Source organism: Gymnoscopelus braueri, assembly GCF_963280865.1.
Source record: "Gymnoscopelus braueri genome assembly, chromosome: 5".
Taxonomy (NCBI): Eukaryota; Metazoa; Chordata; class Actinopteri; order Myctophiformes; family Myctophidae; genus Gymnoscopelus; species Gymnoscopelus braueri.
The window spans coordinates 48,089,231-48,109,854 of record NC_137606.1 but is presented as its reverse complement, the minus strand read 5'-3'; the positions used below and the strand labels follow the sequence as shown (position 1 = coordinate 48,109,854).

General features: G+C 44.2%; 1 protein-coding gene across 7 annotated transcripts in view; it reads right to left on the bottom strand.

Annotated features, from left to right (window-relative positions):
- Positions 1 to 13,259: 13,259 nt before the first annotated feature.
- The window catches only part of arhgef12a (Rho guanine nucleotide exchange factor (GEF) 12a), a 58,543-nt gene continuing 51,178 nt past the window's right edge, over positions 13,260 to 20,624 (bottom strand). For 4 of the 7 annotated variants that reach the window (XM_080429526.1, XM_080429529.1, XM_080429530.1 and 1 more), the window contains 9 exons: positions 20,329 to 20,496; positions 19,958 to 20,045; positions 19,641 to 19,718; positions 19,435 to 19,529; positions 18,808 to 19,008; positions 17,351 to 17,587; positions 16,777 to 17,006; positions 16,488 to 16,563; positions 13,261 to 15,841 (listed from right to left, as the gene is read on the bottom strand). In XM_080429526.1, the coding sequence (XP_080285652.1) occupies positions 15,831 to 15,841; positions 16,488 to 16,563; positions 16,777 to 17,006; positions 17,351 to 17,587; positions 18,808 to 19,008; positions 19,435 to 19,529; positions 19,641 to 19,718; positions 19,958 to 20,045; positions 20,329 to 20,496 (1,184 nt within the window). In that variant the 3' untranslated portion in view covers positions 13,261 to 15,830. Of the gene's footprint in view, positions 15,842 to 16,487; positions 16,564 to 16,776; positions 17,007 to 17,350; positions 17,588 to 18,807; positions 19,009 to 19,434; positions 19,530 to 19,640; positions 19,719 to 19,957; positions 20,046 to 20,328; positions 20,497 to 20,624 lie in introns of all 7 variants that reach the window. The other 3 variants (XM_080429531.1, XM_080429532.1, XM_080429527.1) reach the window with 2 other exon arrangements.

Here is a 20,624-nt window from a genome sequence, read left to right as displayed (position 1 = left end):
ATGTGTCTGCTGCCTGCAAATACAAGTCAGAAACACAAATTAAGGCAATTATACATCTTAAAGCAATTATTCATTAACAACCCAAAAAAAAGGAAAAGAAAAAAACATTATTCATTACCAAAGAGGCCAATTTTCACAATATAAATGATATAAAAGTGGTTCCTTCACAATTGATCTTATATCAGAATATTTCATTGTATTCCCCATATATGTAAACATAAAAAAGCACATTTCAGTCTATTTTCTACCTTGTTTAATCAAACATATAGTGTTTTATTATGTTTCAGCATAGTGGTGGCCACCATCTTTAAATGGTCCATTTTGAGGGCTTAGCGGCCATTTTTGAGCTTGACACACAGCAGATTTGGATTCAGCACACCTTAATACCCCTAAAAAACATGTGTGTCATAAATTAACACGATTTGCCTTCGGGGTTAAGATTTTTGGAAAACTGACCTAGTCTATTTATGTCGTCCACAGGGCGGACATCAGTCCTGTTGAGACGCAGAGACTCACCAAATACCCCTTGCTACTAGACAGCATTGCCAAGTACACCGCTACAAATACCCTCTGTTACTAGACAGCCCCTGCCAAGTACAGAAAACGCGTATCTGCTCTGCAGTCCCTACAACATCCACCACTCTCTCCATTGAGAATAGATATACTCAACTGTAGACATCGGCTGCTGCGGAAATCTACATAGATTTTCCCTCCAGGCAGAGGATCTGTCTAACCAATAGATCATCCTCACACCCAGTGTTCCACAACCACATTCATTTGTATTGGGGCAGCAGTGTCTCCGGAGTTAGGGCGGCTGTCTAGGAACCAGAAGGTTTCCGGTTTGATCCCCGGTTCTTCCCGGCTTTGTGTCAAAGTGTCTTTGAGCAAGACACTGAACCCTAACTGCTCCCGATGAACCTGTATGCCTCCACCATCTGAGTGTGAATGGGTGTATGTAACACACAATGTAAAGTGCTTGGAGTGCTTAAAGTTGCTATATGAATGTAGACCATTTGCCATGTATTGAATGGTTAGCCTCATTATCCTATAACTCATTTGTTCTCAAACTGGTGTCCGGGGACCCTGAGGGGTTATTTTAGTTAATAAAGCGTCACAATCATTTAACCCCTTTATCCATATTTTATACTTTGGCTATTCAAAAATTGCAGATCTGCAAGCTCATAGCGCGGCACCGAGTGCCGTGCTATGAGCTTCTAGATCTGCAACTTGAAAAATCGTGAAAATTTGTGCAAATCTTTGAATATATATATTTTTAAAGCGAACATTTGTAACCAAAATCTTGCTTGGTCCCTGGAACAAAATATTTTGTGATGGGGTCCGCGGCCAAATACATATCATTTTGGGGGTCCTTGACATGAAAAGGTTTGAGAACCACTGCTATAACTCACTTAACCCACTCCTACTTTATTGATATGAATGGTGATGGTGTGTGCTGCTCATAGCTGAACAGCTCATCACACAGACAATCACTGATGTGCTCATAGCAGCAGAACTGATAGTCAGTGTCTTTACCCTCCCCTCTCACTATGTTGGACCTCTGGTCTGTCTGTCGTGCCTCAGTGACTTAAAGGAACAAAAGGGCAGCCAGAGGACAACTAGCACGGTTTCTGGTGCATATAACCACAGTGCAATGGTTCCCAATCAGGAGTAGGCTGCCTACTTGAGCAGCTTGCAGGGGGTACATGGAAAGATTGGAGATTTATTACAGTTTATTTCCAAAATGAAATTTAAGAAAATATTCCAAGTCGGTTCATTATTCACCCATTGCTAAAGTGGTATGTGTGCTAGCTCATTTCTGAAAAGATTTGAGAACTCCAGCTCTATATGACAGTGGGCAATGCTAGAGCTCTGATAATTACTTAAAAGTCCCACGTATTTCGTTGTACAACGAAGAGTGAAAATAGACAATCTACAAACAATTTTGGAATTTTCTTTTTACATAATGACATGCCCAAAATAGGGACACCAGGTTTAAAATGGATAGTTGTCATTGAAAATCCAAATGAGGGCATGTTGTGCTACGGTTGACTAGTTCAGAATTATGTGCATGGCCTACATTAGGATGGACATAGGATTCAGTTTTTTTTAACTTTTCTGGCATGCAATGCTAGATTTAATAAACTGAACCCAAAATGTGCAAATGTGCAGCAAATGTTTCCCTCTCGCTTTCTTCTCTAAGTCAAGAGATACAATTGAGCAACTGGAATCCAGCTCTTTACAAATAACAGAGGAGAGATGGGGAAAAAGGAGAGAAACAAATGAAGTTTTATTAGATCAGGGTTATGAGTGGGCGACATGCCAACCATTAGTGGATTACAGAGACAAATGGACAGATTATCATTTTAATGGTCCGGGGGCGGTAATGCACGTTTTGGGAAATGTCTCCCCAATTTAGACCATCTTTTTAATCTTGGCTTTGGGTTCAGACTGTGCATGAGAATGCACTAATAATAAAGCATAACCAGCTAGTATGGGATCATAATGCTCCCTTCTACTCTATCATAATTTCAGAGGACAACGGTCCATCATTTTAATGTTGGCCACGGTGTTGGGTTCACACCGTGAGAATGCACTGATAATAAAGTATAACCAGTTATTATGAGATCATAATGCTCCCTTCTGCTTCATACTTTGTGAAGAGGACGGTGTGTTAATGGATGGAGGAAGTCTGCCGGATGCGCGCCCCCCGTGCACAAGCCATGAGGCCTCATTCATCATGTGACGTACTAATGTCTTTCAGACAATGCTGTGGAGAAGGACAAGGTGAAGCAAGCTGGTGAATGCTGCAGAAAGATCCTCAATCACGTTAACCAGGCAGTCAAAGAGTCAGAGGACAAGCAGGTGCGGTAGTCTTTTTGTATTCACCTGTTCGTATAGATCTACCTCTCTTGTTGCACCGTCTTTCACGATGCCTTTTACAGTGCAAACCCCTTCAATCTAATGTCCTTCAAGCAGATGCGGTAGTCTTTGTTTGTATTCACTTGTTCGTATAGATCTCCCTGTTGTCGTATTTGTTGCCAGAGATGGAGCAGTATTTTAAATACATGTATTTGAAAAACGTATTTCCTAATATGGGCCAAAAAACAATAGGTGTGATTTGTATTAAGATACTTTCAGATCTTGTATTTTCTGTATTTTAAATACATAAAATACAGTATTTTATTTATGTCATTTTATTTTCAAATTGACAGATTTTAAACATTTACACATTTTATTATGTGGAATAAAAAAATAAAAACACAATGTGAGATGTCCCTTCTACTCCGCCTCTGATTGGCTTACCCACCCTCAGAACAAATTCAACCACAAATGAGAGGCAGAGTAGGGCGGGTCTTGAGACAGACTTCGTATGACCTTGCCTCAACTAGTGAATAAAGCCTTGTGGAAATGTCCATATGCATTAAAGATTGTTTACTTTTGTGATAACTAATTTACATTACTGCATAACCCTTAAATGGTCAGACAAGCCCAATATTTGATAATTTGTGATGCTATGTGTTAGTATCCTTGTGTCAGTATCGTAGTGTCAGTATGGTGTCAGTATCCTGGTCAGTATCCTGGTGTCAATATCCTGGTCAGTATCCTGGTGTCAGTGTCCTGGTCAGTATCCTGGTGTCAGTGTCCTGGTATCAGTATCCTTGTCAATGTCCTGGTGTCAGTGTCCTGGTGTCAGTATCCTGGTCAGTGTCCTGGTGTCAGTATCCTGGTCAGTGTCCTGGTGTCAGTATCCTGGTCAGTATCCTGGTGTCAGTATCCTGGTCAGTGTCCTGGTGTCAGTATCCTGGTCAGTGTCCTGGTGTCAGCATCCTGGTCAGTGTCCTGGTGTCAGCATCCTGGTCAGTATCCTGGTCAGTGTCCTAGTGTCAGTGTCCTGGTGTCAGTATCCTAGTGTCAGTATCCTGGTCAGTGTCCTGGTGTCAGTGTCCTGGTGTCAGTGTCCTGGTGTCAGTGTCCTGGTGTCAGTATCCTGGTCAGTGTCCTGGTCAGTGTCCTGGTGTCAGTATCCTGGTGTCAGTGTCCTGGTGTCAGTATCCTGGTCAGTGTCCTGGTCAGTGTCCTGGTGTCAGTATCCTGGTCAGTGTCCTGGTGTCAGTATCCTGGTCAGTGTCCTGGTCAGTGTCCTGGTCAGTATCCTGGTGTCAGTATCCTGGTCAGTATCCTGGTGTCAGTATCCTGGTCAGTGTCCTGGTGTCAGTATCCTGGTCAGTGTCCTGGTGTCAGTATCCTGGTCAGTGTCCTGGTGTCAGTATCCTGGTCAGTGTCCTGGTCAGTGTCCTGGTCAGTATCCTGGTGTCAGTATCCTGGTCAGTATCCTGGTGTCAGTATCCTGGTCAGTGTCCTGGTGTCAGTATCCTGGTCAGTGTCCTGGTGTCAGTATCCTGGTCAGTGTCCTGGTGTCAGTGTCCTGGTGTCAGTATCATGGTCAGTGTCCTGGTGTCAGTGTCCTGGTCAGTGTCCTGGTGTCAGTATCCTAGTGTCAGTGTCCTGGTGTCAGTATCCTGGTCAGTATCCTGGTGTCAGTATCCTGGTGTCAGTATCCTGGTGTCAGTGTCCTGGTGTCAGTATCCTGGTCAGTGTCCTGGTGTCAGTATCCTGGTGTCAGTATCCTGGTGTCAGTATCCTGGTGTCAGTATCCTGGTGTCAGTATCCTGGTGTCAGTATCCTGGTCAGTGTCCTGGTGTCAGTGTCCTGGTGTCAGTATCCTGGTGTCAGTGTCCTGGTCAGTATCCTGGTGTCAGTGTCCTGGTCAGTGTCCTGGTGTCAGTATCCTAGTGTCAGTGTCCTGGTGTCAGTATCCTAGTGTCAGTGTCCTGGTGTCAGTATCCTGGTCAGTGTCCTGGTGTCAGTATCCTAGTGTCAGTGTCCTGGTGTCAGTGTCCTGGTGTCAGTGTCCTGGTCAGTGTCCTGGTGTCAGTATCCTGGTGTCAGTATCCTAGTGTCAGTATCCTGGTGTCAGTGTCCTGGTCAGTATCCTGGTGTCAGTATCCTGGTGTCAGTATCCTGGTGTCAGTGTCCTGGTGTCAGTGTCCTGGTGTCAGTATCCTGGTCAGTGTCCTGGTGTCAGTGTCCTGGTCAGTGTCCTGGTGTCAGTATCCTGGTCAGTGTCCTGGTGTCAGTGTCCTGGTCAGTGTCCTGGTGTCAGTATCCTGGTCAGTGTCCTGGTGTCAGTGTCCTGGTCAGTGTCCTGGTGTCAGTATCCTGGTCAGTATCCTGGTGTCAGTGTCCTGGTCAGTGTCCTGGTGTCAGTATCCTGGTCAGTGTCCTGGTCAGTGTCCTGGTGTCAGTATCCTGGTGTCAGTATCCTAGTGTCAGTGTCCTGGTGTCAGTATCCTGGTGTCAGTATCCTAGTGTCAGTATCCTGGTGTCAGTGTCCTGGTGTCAGTGTCCTGGTCAGTGTCCTGGTGTCAGTATCCTGGTCAGTATCCTGGTGTCAGTATCCTGGTGTCAGTGTCCTGGTGTCAGTATCCTAGTGTCAGTGTCCTGGTGTCAGTATCCTGGTGTCAGTATCCTAGTGTCAGTGTCCTGGTGTCAGTGTCCTGGTGTCAGTGTCCTGGTGTCAGTGTCCTGGTCAGTGTCCTGGTGTCAGTATCCTGGTCAGTGTCCTGGTGTCAGTGTCCTGGTGTCAGTGTCCTGGTGTCAGTGTCCTGGTCAGTATCCTGGTGTCAGTATCCTAGTGTCAGTGTCCTGGTGTCAGTATCCTGGTGTCAGTATCCTGGTGTCAGTGTCCTGGTGTCAGTGTCCTGGTCAGTGTCCTGGTGTCAGTATCCTGGTCAGTATCCTGGTGTCAGTGTCCTGGTCAGTGTCCTGGTGTCAGTATCCTGGTCAGTGTCCTGGTCAGTGTCCTGGTGTCAGTATCCTGGTGTCAGTATCCTAGTGTCAGTGTCCTGGTGTCAGTGTCCTGGTGTCAGTATCCTGGTGTCAGTGTCCTGGTGTCAGTGTCCTGGTGTCAGTGTCCTGGTCAGTGTCCTGGTGTCAGTATCCTGGTGTCAGTATCCTAGTGTCAGTGTCCTGGTGTCAGTATCCTGGTGTCAGTATCCTGGTGTCAGTGTCCTGGTGTCAGTGTCCTGGTGTCAGTATCCTGGTCAGTGTCCTGGTGTCAGTGTCCTGGTCAGTGTCCTGGTGTCAGTATCCTGGTCAGTGTCCTGGTGTCAGTGTCCTGGTCAGTGTCCTGGTGTCAGTATCCTGGTCAGTGTCCTGGTGTCAGTGTCCTGGTCAGTGTCCTGGTGTCAGTATCCTGGTCAGTATCCTGGTGTCAGTGTCCTGGTCAGTGTCCTGGTGTCAGTATCCTGGTGTCAGTATCCTAGTGTCAGTGTCCTGGTGTCAGTATCCTGGTGTCAGTATCCTGGTGTCAGTATCCTAGTGTCAGTATCCTGGTGTCAGTGTCCTGGTGTCAGTATCCTGGTGTCAGTGTCCTGGTCAGTGTCCTGGTGTCAGTATCCTGGTGTCAGTATCCTAGTGTCAGTGTCCTGGTGTCAGTATCCTGGTGTCAGTATCCTAGTGTCAGTATCCTAGTGTCAGTGTCCTGGTGTCAGTGTCCTGGTCAGTGTCCTGGTGTCAGTATCCTGGTCAGTATCCTGGTGTCAGTATCCTGGTGTCAGTGTCCTGGTGTCAGTATCCTAGTGTCAGTGTCCTGGTGTCAGTGTCCTGGTCAGTGTCCTGGTGTCAGTATCCTGGTCAGTATCCTGGTGTCAGTATCCTGGTGTCAGTGTCCTGGTGTCAGTATCCTAGTGTCAGTGTCCTGGTGTCAGTGTCCTGGTGTCAGTGTCCTGGTGTCAGTGTCCTGGTCAGTGTCCTGGTGTCAGTATCCTGGTCAGTGTCCTGGTCAGTGTCCTGGTGTCAGTGTCCTGGTGTCAGTATCCTGGTCAGTGTCCTGGTCAGTGTCCTGGTGTCAGTGTCCTGGTGTTAGTATCCTGGTCAGTGTCCTGGTGTCAGTGTCCTGGTGTCAGTGTCCTGGTGTCAGTATCCTGGTCAGTGTCCTGGTGTCAGTGTCCTGGTGTCAGTATCCTGGTCAGTATCCTGGTCAGTGTCCTGGTGTCAGTATCCTGTTCAGTGTCCTGGTGTCAGTGTCCTGGTCAGTGTCCTGGTGTCAGTATCCTGTTCAGTGTCCTGGTGTCAGTGTCCTGGTGTCAGTATCCTGGTGTCAGTGTCCTGGTCAGTGTCCTGGTCAGTATCCTGGTCAGTGTCCTGGTCAGTGTCCTGGTGTCAGTGTCCTGGTGTCAGTATCCTGGTCAGTATCCTGGTGTCAGTGTCCTGGTCAGTATCCTGGTGTCAGTATCCTGGTCAGTGTCCTGGTGTCAGTATCCTGGTGTCAGTATCCTGGTGTCAGTATCCTGGTGTCAGTGTCCTGGTCAGTGTCCTGGTGTCAGTATCCTGGTGTCAGTGTCCTGGTGTCAGTATCCATGGATTACAAATGAAGAGAGGTCGCACAGCCTTTAGCCACGATGCAAAATAAATATTTTAATATGAAACCAAGGTTTCGACCTTACACAGAGGTCTTCTTCAGGGAATGAATAACCCCAACAATTTCAGTGACCCTCTGTTCAGATCAAATTGTGGGCTTTGCACACAAGATATATCATGATCTAATAGGCAGATTGCAGGATGTATTTGGTGACCCCATGGCCTTTCTGCTAGAGCAGGACAACCTCTAGACTCTTAAGATCTTTGTACACTGCGTCCGATGCACGTTCTTATTGGTCAATCAGTTGTTAACACATCTGGAAGAAAAAATTCAGAGCGGGAAAAAAAATCCCCATTACAGCCACTCGCAGAAATTCCAGAGTATGTGTGCAAGGGATGTGCTTGTTTTAAATGTTTGTTGTCCATTTTATTTGTTTGTTTGATTGTTTGTTTGTTTATTTGCTTGTTCGTACGTACGAATAAAACAAACTCTGTGCATTAGTCTTGTTTTTCACTGGCCTCATTGCTACCATGGATCAGAAATGATAATTTAGCATGATCTCATAAAGCTGGTTCCCCCTAATGGGGAAGGCATTTCCCAAAACGTGCATTACCGCCCCCCGGACCATTAAAAAGGATAATCTATCCATTAGTCTCTGTAATTCACTAGCCACCACAGCAGGACTGTCCACAACATCGTGGAGGCAATGATGATGATGATGACCATCCTACATGGAGCTATCCATTTCCCTCAAACAAACCAGAGGAGATGGAGGATGTGGGGGGGGGAGGTTTGTTGGCCTCGCTGACCACGAGGCACTCCGCTGTGCCGCCACTGACTGAAGGCAGGGTGCTGCATCAGGATTGTTCCTGCAGCAGAGCCACAGAGGAAATGTTAACACAAACAGAAAACGTTTCCCCGCAGTGCTACAGTACTGCAGGGTCTGTGTAGCCAAGGGCATGTGTATTGTATTTGTGGATGTGTGTACATTAAGGTAATCCAGGATCAGTGGTTCTAGCACTGTATCATATCGTTGCTGTCAGGCGAAAACCTCTTATCTCCGTATTTTAACTTTTTGTGTTACCTTTTTTTGTAGATTTAACGCCCGCCTACTTCATCACACTACAGCACACAAAGTATCATAAGTAGCACATCTGCAAGCTCGAAACGCTACGCAAAGCGACGTGTTTGGAGCTTGTAGATCTGCTACTTTTGCTGTTTTTGAATTTGAATCCTGAAAAGTAACAGTTTTGGACATATGATGTTTCCACTCAACAGAGACAATATAGCACGTCCGAAATCACGTACTAACATACCAGTTTCTACTGCTTAGTTTAGATACTAGCAAAATGTGTTAATACAGCATCAAAATCAGTTCAACCACTTTAACCCTTCGTACACGCTTATTTGAAAATAGCAGATGTACAAGCTCACAAAGTGCCACAATGCGACACGTTGGGAGCTTCAGCATCTGTTATTTAAAAAAGAAAAACGTTTTAACAACACAAATCTTCTATGCGGGTCGCTGGCACAAAATATGTTCATATGGGGGTCCGCGACCAAATACGTCCTTGACATGAGAAAGTTCGAGAACCACTGCTGTATATGATGTACTTGTTCTACGCAGGTCCTACGCAGTGGATACAGCAGGTACCCTGTATCTAGCCTGGTAAAGCCCCTCCCTCCGGAAAATCTCATTTCCATTTGATTTCAGGAAGGAGTCTGGCCTTAAGGCTTGTCTGGGCGTTTCTAGCCCGTTCACCAAATGGACGAGCCTATCAGCGTCGTCGCTCATCGTTCTGTGATTGACAGCGAAAGTTGGCCAATCAGGTGGCGAGTTCGAGTTGAACCGAATGGAACCGAGTGCAGCCTGAGTGCAGCCGACCAAAAACGAACGGCAGCCATCTTTTTTGCCCGCAGTGTTTTCTACTCTCTTTTAAACTTTTAAACAATCAATCAATCAATCAATCGATCAATCATATTGCCAGCCTGTAGCGATAATAACACTCTGCCTCATTATCCACTTTCAGTCTGCCGTAACTAGTTTGGGCATGTCAATATAGGCAAAACAATTAATGAATTGAAAAAAATGTATTCCAACATTTCAATACATTTCAAACGTGTTGTGAGCTTGTAGATTTGCTATATCTGAAGTAGGGCATAAGTGGTTAAACGCACGAGCACTCGCGCACGCACGCACGCGCGCGCGCACACACACACACACACACACACACACACACACACACACGCACACACACACACTTGCTTATGGTTGGTTCCAGGTGTTCTGTCACGAGGTCAAAGTGGAGACCTGCGCAAGAACGTTTTTAAAGTGCCACAGGGGGTGCGCAGTCCTCAGTAGCACTACTTGGCTGTAGAAGGGTGGATTCCAGTGGCAAGGGAAGCCCAAGACGACCAGCACCCTCTCCAGCTGCAGGCAGCTGCCGGTTCCTCAGTCTGTCCAGGTCCGCCTGCGCGGGCTGCCACCACGTTGCTTTTCTCTCAGGGTGTGCTCCCCTAGCCTTTTTGTCTTCCCAGACTAACCCACACGGCAGCGGGGCAGTGGTTGGCTGATGCCAGGGCGTGTCCACATTGTGGGCCCTGCACATCACGCCTCTGGGGACCACTGCAGCTCCGAGATCCCCTGCCACGTTCGCCTGGGGCCGCGAAGCCCCAGTTACCGTGCGTGGCCACGTGGAGGCCTGGCAGCTAGGAGTCTTGGTGAAGGAGAGGCTGTGTACTAAAATTAGTAAAATTATTTATGTATTTCAAAGTCACATTGTTGACTCTGCAATACACCATACATATTCAGTGGTGGAAAAAGTACTCAAATTCTTTAGTTAAGTAAAAGTACCAATACTGCAATATAAAAATACTTTGTTACAAGTAAAAGTCCAGAATTAAAAATTTACTTGAGTAAAAGTACAGAAGTATTGGCATCAAAATGTACTTAAAGTACCAAAAGTAAAAGTACTAAATATTTGAAAATAGCCGATCTACAAGCTCACAACGCGTCGCGATGCGACGCGTTGTGAGCTTGTAGATCTGCTATTTTCAAATAGCCTAGGTTTAAAATAGGTTTAAAGTGGTTAGTGTATGTTTCATTATATCATAATTTATATCTGAAAAGTAACTAGTAACTAAAGTTTTCAAGTAATTGTAGTGGAGTAAAAGTACAATATTTGCCTCTGAGATGTAGTGGAGTAGAAGTAAAAATATTGGAAATTGGAAATACTCAAGTAAAGTACAAATACCTCAAAATTGTACTTAAGTACAGTACTTAAGTAAATGTACTTAGTTACTTTCCACCACTGTACATATTCTACATGAAATTTGGCTAAGGTAAGAAACAGGCTAAAGTTGAAGCCAGGTACAACAGGCACCAGGCCCAGAGCAAGGGACATTATATTGAGGACATCTTTGGGATGTTGAAAAGGCACTGTCTGGAGGTCCATCTTTGTGAAGGCCCTGGAGATCTGACCTCTGTTCACCCCAAAGCTGATGTGTGGCTACTGCATCCTGACATGGCAGCAGGTGACTTCCTGAAGGGCAACACAGAGGTCATTGAGAGGGATTTATAAAAATGAATCCTAATTCATTATACTGTGTAATAATGTAATATTGTGTGTGTGAGGCATGTATCTTACCACTGTATCACCGTGATTCACACTTAATCAGTTCTTATCCACACTCTTCAGTTAAAGATTAGAGCCAGATACAAACTTGAAAAACATACTTGGATTTGAACCAAGAAAAGATTCAAACCAGGGACCCTGTGTTTATAAAACATTCTGTCATTCATCTGTCATGCATGACAGATGCATGAGAGATGTGAAGGATATTTGAATACAGATTTGAACCAACAACCCTGTGTTTATGAAACAGCGATTCATCTCCTGCACCGAAGAGGCATGAAAAGTGTCTGTGACAATTAAATACTTAGAGTTAGCTACAATAAAACACCCTGTACTCCAAACAGCTGATTCAGTGCAATGCAGTGCCAAGTCGTTAACACATCTATAGAATGACGTATCATCATAAACCATGTCAAACTCCCCTGTATTATTATGATAACCGCTTCACTGGTACACCAATTTGCATATTGATACGAAACTCGCACAAAATGTCTTTGGGGATTTGCGTCGGGTCAATGTGTGTGTTTGTTACTAAATCCTGTGGACACTATCTCAATTATTTACATAGCTTGATAAGTGTCTAACAAAGCTCTCAAAGGAATGTATAGAAAACAAAATGTATCCACAATTGACATTGTTTGTTTACCGTCACAGGTCAGTTGTTTAGTCATCTATCCTTATCGTAGAATCAAGCCCCATGTGGCAGCGATGAAACAACAATGAAATGCTTTCTTTGTGCAAAATGTATGCAAATCTGTGACAGAAAGAGTGCGTTTGTGTGGATGGCGGTTGTCTTGTCCATCTTATGTTGTCGTGTACTGGTGGTTCTGGGAAAGGGACTGGTGGCAGAGCTGGAAAGTCAGTAAGAAACAATAGGTACACTACAAACGCATGTACGCACACAAGGTCAGTGGTTCTCAACTTTTTCAACAACCTCCAAATTGATAGCTACTGTATGTATTAGGCCACAGACCCCCATCTGAAAGGACTTTGTGCCAAATACCCCTGGTGAGAGAAAATGTGAGTTAAATTAGTTATTCAGCAATTTGCAATATTTGCATGAAACGACCAGCAAGATCTTGTAGATCGGCTATTTTCGAACAGCCAAAGTATAACATAGGGTTAAAGTGATTCAAATGGTTTTGATTCTATAATAAGTCATTTCTCTGCAGGGGACCCCCTGGAACCCCCTCAAGGACCCTTGGGGGTCCCCAGACCCCACTTTGAGAACCACTGCACTAGGTGACGCAAAGACATGCCATCTAATCTCCTTCAAAGGATAAAGGCTCTTCTGGAAAACCCATTAGGTTGCCTTATAAGACATAACAGTGATGTCATTGCAGGTTTTGGGCTGGGTCTTCAGGACTCTGTATTAAGTGGTGAAAGTCTGCCCCCTACTGGTAAATGCCTAAAATGCTTCTTTTTTTTTTTACCATTACATCACCCTAGTGAAAAATGAAATTATAAAACAGCTTAAAAGCATGACATTGTAAGGATGAATACCTTCTGTGCAAAAGCACTATCAGCCTTTTGTTACATGTTTCTCGAATTTCCTCTTTTTCCCCTTCAGCAGGGTTGTGGTGCAGAATCTTGCTTTCAAGTGTTTTTTTTCCTACTCTCTTGTTGGTATTACCGAGGCTAGGTAAGGTCCCTCTCAAATACATCTTTAATAAATTATGATTTTGGGATGCTGGGTAAACTACGTCAGCATATTCGGAGTGGAATAGATGTTTACTCACTGGTCGACTTCCTCTGGGTTTCAAGGAAAATGAGAATTACCAGCCTCCTTTCACACTATGGAAACTTACAGTGGTTGTTATTGGTTCTAATTTAGAAGCATATTTTAACACATCTTTTTCTTATGTTTCATTTTAACATCGATGGGGAGAGACATTTGGGGAAATAACTCACTTTTAAGTATTTCCTCTTATACACCACAGCAGATGTAATAATAATACATACAATTTATATAGCGCTTTTCTAAGTACTAAAAGTCGCTTTACAAAACAGAAACAAAATAAAAACAACTTTATTAGGAAAGACTATAAAATGTGTAAGCAGATTCATTATCTCATTAACTTTCATTATCTTTTTATTGTTTTGGAATGAAAGCTTAATCCAGATCACTCACCAATACTACGATGTACAGTACTTTATTTAGGTGTTACTGATGCACTTATAAACTAAACTACTTAAGCCTAATTTATGTCTTATTTACGTCTTATGTGCCACTTAATTGAAAAACACACAAATTAGACTTTAGTTTCACAATACATGCTGGCTGGCAGAATGACATCGCATCATAGCGCTCCAGACTGGAGAAAGCAAACCATGAGAACACGACTACACAGCAGAGATTCTAATGCTATTTTCCAAGCAAGAAATCAATTTTGAACTGTGACGATTTAACTTGACAGAACCACAAAAGGCCAGTTTTTCCGAGCTAGATATATTTGTTAATTTACTTTTTAATTTTGTTTAATTTCAAGAGTCCATTTCGACCTCCATACAAAGAGAATCCCAAATAAATTAAAAAAAGATCAAGGGTGCTCCACATTTCGAGTGCCTAGATCCTTGAATATCTTAACTGAAAAGCAAAACTGATGGTGGGAGGGTAAAAAAATAATACATGCAAAAATGTCCTTTTGAAATGTGTCATGGCACCATTTATTTATTTATTAAAGTTATGCATAGCCTTCCATGTTGATCATTGTACAGTATATGTTTGACCTTTGTGACATAATTAGAAGATCAGGCAGTCAGTTCAGCGTTCCACGGCAGTAGCAGAAGAGGGCAGCGGGGCCTGAGGCGACGACAATGACTGCTCCGTCACAGGAGAGGGGACAGCAGGCAACACACCCATGAGCACCATGGGGGGGGGGGGGGACAGAGGAATTAAGACATACAGTGTGTGAAAGAAGGGACAAGTAAGCAAGAAAGCCAGAGGGCTATGGTGAGAATGACACCCATAAAGCCTGATATACACTCTGTAGAACAACGGTATCGCTGGACGACTAGAATCAGACAACGGCCGCTAAGAAACCTACGGCCACAGTTTTGAAAACTAATCATGATACCATCGCAATATGATCGACTGCCCCTAAAGTCTTTGCATTGGTTCTAATCTGCATTGCTGTCATTTTTCAACCACTTAAGTGCCACTTTATATTTCATCGCACAAAGGGTGGTGCACGGGGGGAAATAGCCGGTCTGCAAGCTCACAACGCAATGTGAGCTTGACAGATCGGCTTAAAATGACATGCCCAAAATATGGACACCAGGTTGAAAATTGTTAAATCTCCTAATTGTTTCCATTTTAGCCCCTACATTGAATTTAGAGATCTAATTTCACCAGAGATCTCTGATACAACCGGCTACGCGAGACTAGAAAAAACACAAGGAGCAGCTGTTACAGGAGTGGTAGCACTTTAACAAGGGACCGCTCGTGAGAGAGGCACTCGTTGCACTAAAGCTGCTTGACGGCTCAAAAACGATGTTTAGCTTGAAGATCAGTCGGGTGATACATTGAAGCTTCAGTGAGTTGAGAAGGAAAAGAGGGAAGGAACGTAAACCAGATGCACACAGCGAAGCGAGTTAAGAAGTGCAACAGGAGAGGACGAAGAAAGTTGAAGAGGAAGCGAGACAGGAGAGGAGGATGACACCGGATTCTGTGCGAGACGGTCAAGGTGTCGCGCGGCAAAAATAGCCCCGGCGCATTTGCGGCAGGCTTGTAGATCTGCTATCTTTGCCGAACACTGCCGCCATCGTGCGACGGAGCATAAATTAGACATGACGAGGATGGGAGACGTGGGGGAGAAAGCAGGGGAACGCCAGTACAGGTAACAGAAATGCAACAGGACCAGATCAGAGCCTTCAGACTCTTCATTCTAGTTAACACCATCCCAGAATTTATGTGAAATTCTGGACTTTTTCCCCCCCCCTCTTCTTTTTTAAAAACACGTTTCTAAAGAGTTGTAACACTTCAGGTTCTATCTGTCAACCAGTGCAACTCTGATCTCTCTCTCTCAGTCTGAGTAATATTCCTGCTAATTTGATCAGGGTAAGCTAGGCTAACGTGCTAGTATGCTAAGTGTGCACTCACACACGCACACACGCACGCACACACACACACACACACAACCCCTGTGTGTTTTTTTATTCTTAAGCAGGATATGCAGCCCGATAGGTCACAAGACCGATGGCCAAAAGCATGCAAGCAACGTGGGAAACACTTAAAAAAAAAGAAAACAAAACAAAAGAAAGAAAATAAATACATCTTGGGATAAAAAAAAAAAAATCTTAATACATTATCTTAAAAATGTTCCTTTTCTTCTTGTTTTGTGTTTCATATATATATTCTAAACACACATCTTTGTACATTTTGGTATAAGTTCTCTTTCTTGCAGGGAGAAAGGGGACTTGGGGGGGAGGAGCTAGAATGGAAGAGGTTGGGGGCGGGGTTTGGGCGGGGGGCAATCCCACTTCCCTGATTGCCTTGTGCTGATGGAGGGGGAGGGGTGTCAGGAGGACTCCTCCTCCCTCCAAACCGTCTCTTTTTTTTTTGCTCATGCTCAAGTCTCTCGTTTCTCTGTGGCGGTAACAACCGTGTGGGCGACGGTGGTGATGGAGGGAGGGGCTCAGCAGTGAGAGGACAAGCTTATAGAGAACGTCCAGGAAGTCCAGGACAACAGGAAGTACAAAAACAGACTGCTCGTCGTTAACACTTCCTCTTTGGGACCAAAGCCGGAGGAGGCCTGGGCGTCGAGTTCCCACTATCTCTTATCTGGGAAAAGAATAAAAGGCTCAGGTTAATGTTCCGTTCAACAACGGTGTCGCTTACAGAACATGATTGAACTGATTATCAAGATATATTCTTGTGTGAAGAACTTCACCCTTGGAAATCTGTATTATCATACAACAAGTATAAATGACGCTTAACCACTTAAAAAGGTAACTGCATAGTCCACCAGAACAGACAGGTTTTTTTTTTTTCACTTCAGTTGGTCTTCCCAAACCGAAAAAACGTCTAGGTTCTAAACAGAGACCAGTGTAGCAGTGTACTGCCCCGCTGGAAGCGGTCGCACTCGTTATCATCTCCGATGCAATCACAGGAGGTACAGAGGTTTTGCCATTTCTTGAGATAGGATGTGTTTATGGTCTATAACTGCTAGTATCAAATTCCATAAAGTAAGCTGTTTCTGTCCATCTCAAGTGGTGTTGGAGTAGTCCATGCCTACTGGCTGCTGGCTCCTCTTTTTGGCAAGCGACACCATCGTACAACACAGTTTGAGGCATAACCATTATAGGCCTTAAATACTTTTTCGTACGACAAATGGCGAAAATGGCAGATCTGCGAGCTCAAAACACGTCGCATTGTGAGCTTGTAGATCAGCTATTTCTTTTAAAAAGAAGGAACATATTTGACATACCTTTATTTCCATCTGCATCTGATGGTGACCTCTCTGGCCTTTGGCTTATTATGTTATTATACTTGGCTTCAACCTCCTGCAAGAAAAGAAAATGAACCATTGTTATATACAAGAGCTTTTTGTTAGGTTTCGTACCAGTTAGTTCAGTATCAGATTGCTTGTTCGAGTTTAGTTTTTAATTGTTACGAATATTTAGTTTTAGTTTAGTCTTTATTAGTTTCAGTATTCGTTTTAGTTTTCACAGCGGCCTTAAGTGTGTGTGTGTGCATTAGTGTTTTTAATGTGTTACCTTCAGATAGCTGAGGTTGGACTGCAGGTTTCTAAGATGACACAGCACCTGTCTACTGAACGAGGAGAGGCTGCCGCCCGCCGACACCGAAGAGAACCTCAGGTTGATGCCGGAGTCTGCCACGCAGCCCCGTGACGTGCTCAGCTGCTTCCCTGTGCTCTCCGCCATGATGTCGTCGTCTGTGGTGCTTTCCCCCGGACCCCCGTAACCCTCCAGGACCAGGTATCCTGCTGGTGGAATCAAAAACAAACATGCTGAGTATAGTACGGGATGAGGGAGAGGCAGAGAGCAACTTTATCACACACCAGTGGTGTAAAGTAACTAAGTACATTTACTCAAGTACTGTACGTAAGTGCAATTTGAGGTATTTTTTTTACTTTACTGGAGTATTTCCAATTTTCAATACTTTTACTTCTACTCCACTACATCAGAGGCAAATATTGTACTTTTACTCCACAACAATTATTTAAAAACTTTAGTTACTAAAACCTATACCCTTCAATTTAAGTTGTCTGGTTGTACATGCTATCTGTATAACAGTCACACACAGTGCAGACGGCGAGTCCCGACTCACCATAGTCCTCGGGGGAATCGAAGAAGCCTGTGTCCCCTGAGCCCAGGTCCTGAGCCGGGTCTTCGCCCTGGGTGTGGCTCTTCTCGGAGCCGTTGTGGACCAGCACCCGGGCTCGGCTGTCCACGGGGGTCCGCAGAGAGGTGGTCCTGAGGAGGCGGCCCCCAGAGGAGCGCTGGGCACGCTCGCTGGCCTCCTGGGACATTAGCTGGGTCACCAACACCTGCTTCAATGACGCCACTGTGGGTAAAGGCGGGGTATAAAGATGAATTGATCACTTATGTCGCGAAATATAGGTTGATTTGACATGGCACTGCACTGTAGCATAATACACTCTGAAGCAGCGGTTCCCCACCTTTTCTTAAAAGGATCCCTGGCTAATAAGTCCAAAGATATGCTTTAATACATATAATTGCCCTCTAATAACTGAAAATAAATTCAAGATAAGAAAAAAAAGGTAAGAAAACCGTGGTCCAAAATTCCCCTTTTAGACATGCTAATGACTTTCCATAGGGCTGGACCACACATGGACAAAATCATTTATAAAATAAATACAATATTTTATAGGGGGCAATTAGAATGTATCAAGGCATTATTTGGCTCATTAGCCAGGGATCCTGGTGTCAATTTAGATTTATTTGGTTATTCAAAAATAGCAGATATACAAGCTCAGCTATGAGCTTGTAGATCTGCAATTTTGGAAAAATCGTGAATTTGTTTTAAAATCTTTCAATATATATACATTTTTAACTCAAATCTTTGCTTCTGGTGGGGGTCCCTGGAACAAAATATTTTGAGATGCGGGGGGTCCGCAGACAAATACATATCATTTCGGGGGTCCTTGACATGAAAAAAGTTTGAGAACCACTGATATTAGATTATATTAAAATAAAACTGTTTATTTGGTGGCCCACTTGGAATACCCTCGTGGCACTGAACCAGTGTTGATTTCGTCGACTAAAACCATGACGAAAAATGTCTGTTGACTACCTTTTTTCACGCACAAAAACTAAATAAAAACTAAGCTATGGTGACTAAAACTATGACTAAATATATTGACAATTTCGTGAACAAATAAAAACTAGACTAAAATGTTTGGGAGGGACTAGTGGAGAAGAGATCCAGTAGAACTAAGACAAGTCATCATGGGTGAGCACGGGTGTCACAGACCGAAAATAGTTGATCTACAAGCTCACAACTGTGACGCGTTGTGAGCTTGTACATGGACTATTTTCGGCATGCAGCTCAGTGAAAATCATTTCAATGCCACCACGGCCCGCCAAAAAAAAACCTTTTAGTCGACTAAAACTAAACTAAAAGTAAAACATTTCAGGTGACTAAAATATGAATAAAACTAAACAGAATTTTATTCAAAAGACTAAAACTAAATCAAAACTTGCTGTCAAAATCAACACCGCGACTGAACCAGATGTGAAATACTGGACGCCATCTTCACTCACGTGTCTTCAGTGCCTCGTCTGCCCGTGAGGGGAACAGGTTGAAGGAGTCGCCCTCGCCAGCGTCTTCAGCCGCTCGGTACGGGAGCTCCGGGTCCACGAAGCCTTCCTCGTCCTCTTCCTCCATCTTCCCTCCTTCAAACGGGTTGTTACCCGGCAGGGAGCTTTGCGTCGCGCCGCTGGGGGCGGGGCTGCTCTCTTTATCTGGAGGAGGAATGATGATCAACTTCATTATTAACCCACTAAAACCGGGAAGATAGCAGATATACAAGTAATTTTTGAAAAATCTTTAAAATGTGTGCAAATCTTTGAATATATATATATTTTTTAAGCTAACATTTTTAACTCAATTCTTTGCTTCTGGGGGGTCCCTGGAACAACATATTTTGCGATGGGGGTCCACGGCCAAATACATATCATTTGGGGGGCCCTTGACATGAAAACGTTTGAGAACCACGGATTATAGCAAAATACTTAACATTTATATTTGTTTTAATAAAAGTCTCTATCGCCCATGCAACTCCAAACACAATGTTTACACTGAAGTATAAACCTGGCCTTAAGCTGGGTGCACACTAGAGGATTTTCTTAATCGATTTAAAAAACATCACACAATGCAGCTCCAGTTACCAGTAGAACGGGTGCTACCAGTGGACGTGCGGTCTGCCTCCTTAGCGAGTCTGGAAACGCCTGTCGTGATGATCTCCACTCCATCTCTGTCCCCACTGGAACACAGAAACATAAACACTCAGTTAAGCACAAAGCTCTGTAAAATGTGGAAACCATTTTTGATTTGATGATTTTGATTGATCACGAGCAGGATAAGTGCAGCGTACTCTGTCTGAGGTAAGGGTATGACGCTGTGAGGCTTGACTTTCATGGCATCGGCACTCTGGGTTATTAGGCGTTGCCACCTGGTGGAGGGAGGGAGAGAAGACAAAATAATTAGACCAGTGGATCTCAAAGTGGGGTCCTTGAGGGGGATTCCAGGGGGGGAGCTAAATGATTGATAGTTAGGAACCAAAAATGGTCCCTTAAGGATCTGCAACCCTGAGAAACTAGTTCCATGGGCACATTAGCATAGCAAACTGGGGGTCATTTAAGTTAGAAAGTTTCAGAGCCACTACATTAGAGCTTGAGGAGGAGGACTCACGTTCTCTGATCGGAGACGGTGGGTGCCATGAGTTCGTAGATCTGGGCTCCGTTCTCCGACATGGAGAGGACGAAGAAAGACTTGTTGTCTGGCGGGACAGAGAAATTAGGTATGATTAATATTGTGCAGGTGATGGAAAGAGGCTCTGGGCATGTTTCATATATTTATTTACTCGATTTGATTGAAAGTGGTGTAAGTGATTTGTTAACAAAAAAAGAAAAGAAAAAAATATTATTTTTGGTTTAAAAGTTAAAGCTCTATCTTCTAATATATAGTATTCATTGCTATAGAGTATTTGTTCAGTAACAGGGGTTTCTATTTATCAGGTTCAACCTATGGATCTGTGGAGACCCAGAAAACAGCCTACTGACCTGTGGCGACAGAGCGCACCAGCACCGTGTTGAGCTTGATGATGGGACTGAAGATGTGCTTGGTGTCGGCGGTGCCCGCCAGGTTTTTACTGTGGCATTTGAGGATCAAACGCTCGTCCTGCTTCTGTAGCAGGACCAGGATGTCTTCCAGGAGGAGTGTGTACAACTCTGCACAGAGACACAGCAGAGGTTACTACAGTAGCTGACATCTCTCTGACAAGTAGGTTCACAATAAAACACTGGCAGATAGAAATAAGTTGTAAAGAGGGAGAAACAATTATAAAGAGTCATTAACA